Here is a 9,154-nt window from a genome sequence, read left to right as displayed (position 1 = left end):
CGCAAATTTCAATTTAGGGTGGTGTTGCGTGACAACGTGGCGCTTACTGGCCAATCACAGCCCCGAACAGAAGCATACCGCTACCGTGTTATTACGATTGGCTGGAGTATCTTTTGGGTCGTCAACGATTGGTCAAGCCGATCCAAAGTTCCGCCCCCTCATGACTGTTATTTAAAGGTACAGTGTGCCAGCGCGTACTTACTGTCCGTGTCCAGAATTCCAGAACGTGGTGAGTTACTTTTGTTGTCGTGCTTCTAACGTTACTTTGGTGGTGTTTCTGCGTTTAGTGCGGCCGTTTCAGTCCGTAGCGCGTGCAGAGGTCTGTAAGAGGCGGTCGTGATGTGATGGAAAGAGGAGTGAGTGAAGTGATGTGATTTGTGCTGAGGTTCAGTCTCCAATGATAAACACCGACGCTCCTCACCGCCTTGTTGAATTATGTCGCTTGTTTTTGCATTAAACAGTTTCAATGTCCAAGTGTGGAAGTTCTCTTTAGTCATATGAGTATAGTTATGTAAAAGCAGTTACGTCGTGATCGGCTGCTAAGGAAGCGTCTTAGGACCTTACGACTCGAACACTGCCCATTACATGTTAACGCGCTTCCATTCGTGGAAGCTTTGAAGTCAACAGACTTAACAACTTCAATCCACGAGGCGCGGTTCCGCTCAGCTGTTGCGCCGCGCTGCCTCTCACGACGCGTCTGGAAGTCTGGAGAATGAAAACTGAATTGAAGTGATCAGTCATCGATCGATATAAAAATGCAGGCTTCGCCCCAAACGCCTCATGATTGGATGAAGATGTCTCACCATGACAGAGGTCGAGTTTGATGGAGCCCGATTGATGGCGGTCCATACAGGGAAGGGGCGGAGCTAGGTAGAGGTTATTAATGCTCCAAAGTTGGGAAGAATCCTAGTATGCAGCCATTAGCACAGTGGTCCAATATTATTATTATTCTACACAAAACACACATGTGCAGGAATTGTTCCATTCATTCACATTTTATTAAAAATTAAAAATATTCGAAAAAAGAACAACAAAAATTGAATATTTTTAATTAAATTTTTATTTAAAAAGAATAATGTGTTTTTTGAAATAAAAATTATTCTACACAAAATACACAATGACTCACATGTCCTTGAATTGTTCCATTCATTTACATTTTATTTATAAAAATAACAATTGTATAGAGAAACCACAAGAAAAAATGTATATTTTTTATGATTTAGGTTGAAAATACATCAAGTCAAACCTGTTCATAATTTGTTCCATTATTTTTCATTTTATAAATAAATAAATAGTGGAGAATGACTTCCAAACCGCTAGAATCCTTAGTTGTAGCCATTAGCACAGTAGTCCATAAAAGAGTTATTTTTTAACTTTTCAAAATTGAAATTATTCTACACAAAATACACAATAAGATTAACTCAAATTTAATTTAAAAATATGAACATATTTTGGGGAAAAAAACCCAAAAATGAAGGTTTATTAATATAAAATTGTATTTTAAAAGAACAATGCTTATTTTCCTTTTTTTTTTCAAATACAAATTATTCTACATAAAATACACCATGAATCACATGTTTGTGAATTGTTCCATTCATTTACATTTTATATATAAAAATAAAAACAATTGAAAAAAGAAACCACAAAAAATATATTAATTTATTTTTTTAAATGATTAAGGTTGAAAATACATCAAATTATACTTGTTCATAAATTGTTCTATTATTTTTTTATTGTATTTTTTAAAAAATCAAGGGAAAAAAAGTGGAAAATGACTTCCAAACTGCTGAAAACCTCCTAAAAATTTATTTTTTAACTTCTTTTAAATTGAAATTATTCTACACAAAATACACAATAACACACGTCAGGAATTGTTCCATTAACTTATATTTTATTAAAAATATTAAAATATTCATAAAAAAGAACCAAAAAATGAAGATTTATTAATTTCAATTTTATTTTAAAAGAATAATGTTTCTTTTTCTGTGTTTTTTTTTTTTAAATAAAATAAAATTCTACACTTCACTCATGTTTGTTCATTGTTACAGAGATTTACATTTTATTTATATATATAAAAAAAAAAGAACCCACAACAAAAAAATCTATTAATTATTTTTTTTCTTAATGATTTAGGCTGAAAATACATCAAATCATACTTCAGCATACTTCAGCCACCATGCTGCTGGCACCGCTCTCCACCCTGTGCGTGGTCATCGCCGTGGCCCTCGCCGTCCCTGCGCAGGAGAAGCGCGTCCATCACCATGCAGACCTGAGCGACCGTCCCCACGATGATGCCCACGGTTTCCAGTATGACCACGAGGCCTTTCTGGGCAAAGAGGAGGCCAAGACCTTCGATCAGCTGAGCCCTGAGGAAAGCAAAGACAGACTGGCGTAGGTTCCCCTGAGATTCAGCCCTGCCACAGGTTGGAAATTTCCAAATTGTGCACTGCTTCAGGAACAATGAGCAATATTTCGTGAAGAAAAAGTAGATTTTTCATTTTCCATACAGAGGGATGAAGCTTCTCAAAGCACCATTTCCAGGACTCCAGATGGTGTGCCATTAGTTTAAAAAAATGATGTGATGGTTCATACAAGTCGAAGATCACAGCGCGCCATCTAGTGGGCTGAGAACTGAAGAACATTTGAAGAAATTATTCAGTCATATTTGTTGTGATTTTGTACATATGAGATGACATGAAAAATAACGTATCGTAATTGAAAATTTAATTTAATTTTAAAACTATGCAAATTGACGTGGGTGAGGTTAGAAATTATTGTTGCTGAATGTGCTTGAAGTTTTGATTTTGTTTTTCATGTTCCTTGACTCATTCATAGCGATGGTGATGAGGCTTCATGAAAGTGTCCTCCTCTTTAGAGCCACTAGATGGCGCCCTCTGCCTTTAAATCTTTCCGATTTGAACAACCATTTCACCAATACCTCCCATCATTTTTAAACCAAGAGCGCCACCTACTGAGCTCTGAGAATGAGGAAACTGCTTCATGAGGCCTCTGCTGTTTAGCAACGCTTCAGGTGAAACCTGCTGTCACAGCAGTTCCATAAATGGCCCCCAGATGGCGTCACGAGACGCCCCATCCTGACGTTGCCTCTCCTCACAGGAAGATTGTGGACCGGATTGACACGGACAAGGACGGCTTCGTCAGCCACCCGGAGCTCTACTCCTGGATCAAGCACCGGCAGAGGCGCTACATCGAGGAGAACGTCAACAAGCACTGGAAGGACTATGACAAGAATGGAGACGACAAGATCTCCTGGGACGAGTACAAGAACACCACCTATGGATTCTACCTCAGTAAGACCCTCCTTTGCTGCTGGGAGTCATTACACCAGTGTCTGAACCTCCACGACAGTCAGACGTTATGAGATGTGGAAATACGCTGAGATGAAAAGGCTGTGACTCACGCCGGTCCTTCTCTCAGATGAGGAGTTCGATGACGTGGAGGACAAGGCCCGGTACAAGTCCATGCTGCGCAGAGACGAGCGGCGCTTCAAGATGGCCGACCGTGACGGCGACGGGATCGCCACCCGCGAGCAATTCACCGCCTTCCTCCACCCCGAGGAGTTTGACTACATGAAGGACGTGGTCATCCAGGTGCGAGACCCCCGTGCACTCCCGGGCCGGCCCCGGACTGATTGTGTGACCCTGTGCTTCAGGAGACCATCGAGGACATAGACAGAGACGGCGACGGGAAGATCAACCTGAGCGAGTACATTGGTGAGTAGAGGTTGTGCAGTGTGAGGTTCCTCCAACTGTCGCTGGGCTCCACCTGCAGGTGACATGTTCACACCAGAGGAGGGCGAGAGCGAGCCGGACTGGGTCCTCACCGAGAGGAAGCACTTCTCCGAGTTCAGGGATGTGAACCAGGTCAGCTATGCCTTTGGGTGGTTGTAGTGATGTGCTGGTGAGGCTTCATGAAACAGTGTGCTCCTCCTCAGAGCCACCAGAGGGCGCTCTCCGCGCTAGACTCTTTGGATTTGAACCATTTCACTGGTAAACCAAGAGCGCCACCTGCTGAGCTCTACTGTTTCATGAAGCTTCACCTGTACAAAACAAATTATTTCTAAACAACATTTTAAAATAAAAGATCTTAGTACATGATGCAAATCAGACTATACTCAAGTGGAAGGCGGCTGTGAGGTCACACTGAGGTCACCGTGTGTCCTGCAGGACGGCTACCTGGACGCCAGCGAGGTGGGTCAGTGGGTCCTGCCTGGAGAGGTGGACCACGCTGACAACGAGGCCAAACATCTGATCCACGACACCGACACAGACAAGGTACCCTCCACCTCCCTTCCCCCCACCTGCTCACCCAAACACACGAATTGTTTAACTCACGACAATCAAACCAATAATTTCAAGTAATTTCTGACATCTCTCTCCTTCCCCTCTGTCCTCCATGAATGTGGGTGCTGATCACCCCTCAATCCTCAGGATGAGCGAATGACAAAGCAGGAGATTCTGGCCAACTGGAATATGTTTGTGGGCAGCCAGGCCACCAATTACGGAGAAGATCTCACAAAGAGACATGACGAACTTTGAGTGGGTGAATGGGGGCAGGGTTAAAGGTCTGAATGGGGTTCAGTACCTCTCACACACACACACAGACATGACAGCATCAGTCACATACTGTGTATGTGACTGCTCCGTCCTTGTGTTTTATAGGGCTGTTGTCACGCCAGCTGTCTCACACACACACACGCCTGACACACACACATATACACACACCCTCCGAGAGTAACGTGACTTTGGGAAGAGCAACTGTGATGCTGAAATAAAGAATTTTTTTTACACTGGTGTTTTGCTGAACTGAACTTCTAAAGTGAGGTTGTGGGTTCAAATCCCATGCGAGCATGCTTGGGTGTGCTGTGTAGCTAGTGTCCTCACTCTCCCCTGTGCACGTCAGGACGGACGCCTGTCTCTGTCTGAAATCTTCAGCCAGGCAGACCGGATCAGAACCAGCACTGTCACCGACTATGGCGCCATGGCGGCTGACGAGCACGACGAGCTGTGACCCAAGTCTCTGGAGCCAGTGAGCTGCTCGTGTGACGACTGAACTAGAACAACAGAGACACATGCCCATCAAAACTTTTGACCAATAAAGGTTCACACAGAGAGTCAAAAAAAATGAAACTTTATTTGGGAAACACAAGAGAAAGGCAGGTGAAACGACCTTGGCTTCACGCGCCACGCTGCCAGAAGAGCTTGGACTGGAGGCACAGCTCACACTTGCATGACTGGTCGAGCCTCCTTGGCCCTGAGGTCCACTCCGGAGCCAGCGAAACCCGTCCCTCCCTGCCGGCACCACAGGTCAGAGCCTTGAACCTGAGCCATGACAGGCTGAGGAGACTCACCCTCTGCAGGGGGACGATGTCCCGCTCGCTCAACTGTTCTCCGCTCACTGGGTCCACCATGTCCTTCTTGATCAGCTTCTCTACACACTCCTGCGTCACCACGGCCCCCCTGCAGGAGAACACACCGCTCTCAGACCGGGTCTGCGGGTACCAGCTGATGGGGATGCCCAACACTCACGAGGTGCGGAGCACGGCGCAGGGGACGCTGTTGCCAAGCGTGTCTCTGGTCACCGCGCACACGTAGCGGTCCTGTCGCGTCAACAGAGCCACTCGGTCCAGATTGGGATCGATGGGGGTGAACTTGACAGGAATGAGCTCATTCATCTTGATGGGACGCCCTGACATGGGACACAGCACTGTCTTGCTCTGGAAGAGAGGAGGCAGCTGTCACTGCAGGCCGAGTCTGAGCTGGCCACACCTGGACCCAGTGGGTCGGCAGGGATCTGAGAACACCACTGACACGAGAGAGACACATCTCACACACGTATTCAGGCCTGCTAGAGGAGAAATGTGATTCACTGAGAGGAAGGAAAAACCTCTCCTTCCTCTTCCATCTTTAGCTTCACATGACAAATGAGACTTGACCATGTGGATCCAGAACTCAGTGAGGCCAGCTCCAGTCTGGCTTCATGGCCTCGAGCCTCACCAACGGTTTACATCCCTTGGTGAAGCCTCTGGATTCACTCTGGACCCGACTGGATGCGAGGATATAGAACTGAGTGTTCAGTAAGATAACAGATGACATTGTGTATAACTGTGGGTCCCCCAAAAAGGCTCACGTGCGCCCCCCAGTGGGTCAGATAGTAATAATGAGAGAAATCAAAACAAAGACAACAATACGTACAGGTTTCTTGACCAAGGTGGGTTTGGCCTCAGGGGTCAAGGAAGGGATCCAGAAGCTGGGCAGGGCCTGACTGGACCCGGCGGAGGTTGAAGCAGACGATTCAGTCGCGCTCACCTCACTCTTGCTGGGCTCGCCTGAGACAAACAAGACCTGCTGTTAGTCTTCTGAGCGAAGGACTGGAGCAGAGGGGACCATGCTGGAGGAGAGCAGGACTCACACACCATCTTCTACCTCTCATCCCACGAGAAAGTTGAGATAAATTTGTAAGCCGAGTTCAGGTTTTATTCAGAGTTATGAGTTCTTCTAGATGATGGAAGTTCTGCCAGAATTTCACTTAAGATGAGCAAGTTGGAGTTGCTCAAACCTGCTTGGCTGGAGTCTATGAGGCAACAGTTTTCAAAGGAACAATAAAGAAACAAGAAAAAGTCATCCTATTGATCCTGACTTGGTCAGGCTCTTCAGACTGAGACATACACACCGGTAGTGAAGGGATTGATGGGCTTGGACACGATGCTGTTCTCTCGGGTTTTGAACTTCTCAACTTTCTCTCTTTCCTCTGACTTGGATTCGAGCTGACTGCTGCTCTTCTGCAGTTTCTTCTGCTTCTCATACGCCTGAAGAATGAGAGCAAGGGGTCGAGGTGCCAGAGGAACTATCACCCACCGACATCACTGGAGGGTCGCACTGAACTTACCTTCATTTTCTTTGCGATCTCTGTCTTCTGATGAAGAATGTATTCCAGGATGGCCTGCTTTTCATACAAGTATCCATCGGGCCTGAAGACATGAAGAGCAAGATGGCTGCCCGCTGAAGGAGAACACCGTGGGTTGGTGTGTGCAGGTTACTCACGTGAGCACGGGCGTCTGGCAAGGCTGCAGGGAAAGGCAGCAGCAGTCAAAGTCCTTTATAGCGTCTTTCCCCAGACGAATGCTCTGTGTCCCGTATCCTGACGCCGCTGTGGACATACAAGGGTTAAATGCTTCACTCAAGAAACTGAGAAAACATCCAGTCATTTCGTAACAAAACAATCTGGGAATCATCATCTCTCTGCGCCATTTGCTGAACAAAATGTGTCGTATTTGTCTGCTGCTCACCTAACACCTAACAAAGCGGGTGGTCAAGTGTAGTGAATATACAGTAACTGTTTATACTCCATTACACTTTCTTCCTCTTTGCAGCCCGAATTCATTGCCAAATTTGTTCATTTTGCTTAAAAAAATTAAACACGTAAAAGGTCTGTGATTGATTGAACACATTTAAACGAGCATTTTCGGAATCTTCTCCAAAAGGCCGGTCTCAGAACAAACCTTACCCGTGTCTTTTCTCTTCTCGTGATACGTGTATACAGCTCCTGCAGTGCAGTTCTTTCCGTGGCGAGTCATCGTGAATGAAACTAAAACAAGAACTTACTGGAAACAGGACTAAATATGATGACAACCAACCAATTCCGAACGCATTAACTGATACAACGACTTAAACTATGAAGCAGGAACGCAACATTCGTGTGTTATTCCTGTGACGCCGATAACATCCGCTTCCGCGCAGACTCACTTAAACGGCGCCGTCTAGTGGATTGGAGGAAGAGTGCAGTTTTTGAAAACCGACCGTGATGCAGAACATAATTTCAAATTATAATGTCAATTATACGTTTTAGAAAAGGGGGAATTACTTCTCAATTCAAAAGAAACGAAGTGTGTGAGACAATGCAACATTTCTTCAATTCAGAACTAAAGTTTAAACTGAGGGTTGTAGTAGTGTGATGAAAATGCATTATATTATATGGTTGTCATATTAGAATAGTTTTTTGTGATTGCATTGTACAGTAGTTTTGTCGACCAATGTGGCTTCAGGAGAGTGCAAGGACCGTGTTTTGTTCCATGAAAGCGAATAATTACATTGCACTGAGGTCCTGGTTCAACCGTTCAAACGAGAAAATCGAATGTATCATCAATATAAATACTCATCACATCTGTGACACTGCAGTCCAGAGTTTCAAACAAGACAAATATGATTTTACTGGATGTAAGGCAGTAAATTAATATTTTGCAAAATGTTTAAAGAATAATTTACAATCATAAGAATCAAGTGTTCATATTGCACAAAAACTGTATCATTTAAATGTAAAATCAGAGCGAAATACATGTCATGTTCTACTTTTTATTTGAATTGTTTGATAAAAACAGATGGAAATGTGAAGTGCAAACCTCATTGACATGATTTGGAAAGACAGCTTGTTAAGCAGATGTGATCTGCAGCAGCAGGGTCATTAGCACGTCTTGTTTACTTCTCACTCGGTCTACAGCAGCATTTCCTGCCTATGGGACTGTGGATTTCCTGTCAGCAGACCCCACGCCCAACACAAATCAAGCTCCATCCATCAACATGTAGAAACGCCGGAGGGAAATAAGTGCAGATGAAAATTGCTCCCACAAACTATTGCTTCATGTTTTCCATTGACAATATGCCAACGTCGCTGTGATGCAAGCTAGGTCGGCCGCACCAGGGCCCTCATCACCGGGGGCCCAAAAACGCAGTTTATCTCCATGCTGCCTCCCAAGTCATGAGACTAGAGACGCTTAAAAGGGCCACTGTGGAGCAGCCAGTAAATGATGTGTTTCATGGGTGGTTTTTGAAGATAAAAATTGGGATCAGAAGATCATAAACAAGAGTCCCTGGGCACACCCCAAACTTATCTCCAGTCTGGGAGCATGAACTGCCCAGTATCGCTGCATCAGCACTCGGCCCATCCTGGTGCCCAGCAGCCATGCAGGTCCTTGCTTCATGGAAACGTGTGTGTGTGTGTGTGTGTGAGTGTGCCTGGTTTATCTTTACTCATGGGAACAATATAATAACAATATAATATAATGAAAATAAATAATAATTAAGCTTTCTGATTCTGATTCTTCTGAGGACCTCAAGCTTTTGTGGGGACCCCAGAA

The 9,154-nt window shown here is 44.8% G+C and overlaps 2 protein-coding genes across 3 annotated transcripts; one reads left to right on the top strand and one right to left on the bottom strand.

Annotated features, from left to right (window-relative positions):
* Positions 1-188: 188 nt before the first annotated feature.
* rcn3 (reticulocalbin 3, EF-hand calcium binding domain) lies at positions 189-5,164 on the top strand. 2 transcript variants are annotated; one of them, XM_053852694.1, is made up of 8 exons: positions 189-229; positions 2,134-2,391; positions 3,118-3,311; positions 3,439-3,611; positions 3,674-3,734; positions 3,793-3,884; positions 4,188-4,295; positions 4,924-5,164. In XM_053852694.1, the coding sequence occupies exons 2-8, from the start codon at positions 2,177-2,179 to the stop codon at positions 5,029-5,031; spliced, it is 951 nt and encodes a 316-aa protein (XP_053708669.1). In that variant the 5' UTR covers positions 189-229; positions 2,134-2,176; the 3' UTR covers positions 5,032-5,164. The 2 variants fall into 2 exon arrangements, with proteins under 2 accessions (XP_053708669.1, XP_053708668.1); XM_053852693.1 differs by lacking the exon at positions 4,924-5,164 and adding an exon at positions 4,452-4,814.
* nosip (nitric oxide synthase interacting protein) lies at positions 5,146-7,761 on the bottom strand. The gene is made up of 8 exons (XM_053852695.1): positions 7,528-7,761; positions 7,065-7,170; positions 6,910-6,991; positions 6,694-6,829; positions 6,216-6,349; positions 5,550-5,737; positions 5,372-5,480; positions 5,146-5,312 (listed from the first exon to the last, which is right to left on the bottom strand). Exons 1-8 carry the CDS (start codon positions 7,595-7,597, stop codon positions 5,241-5,243), a joined length of 897 nt encoding a protein of 298 aa, XP_053708670.1. The 5' UTR covers positions 7,598-7,761; the 3' UTR covers positions 5,146-5,240.
* Positions 7,762-9,154: the final 1,393 nt, after the last annotated feature.

The sequence above is a fragment of the Synchiropus splendidus genome, chromosome 19 (genome assembly GCF_027744825.2).
Source record: "Synchiropus splendidus isolate RoL2022-P1 chromosome 19, RoL_Sspl_1.0, whole genome shotgun sequence".
Lineage (NCBI taxonomy): Eukaryota > Metazoa > Chordata > Actinopteri > Syngnathiformes > Callionymidae > Synchiropus > Synchiropus splendidus.
This window is presented reverse-complemented; position numbering and strand designations above follow the sequence as displayed.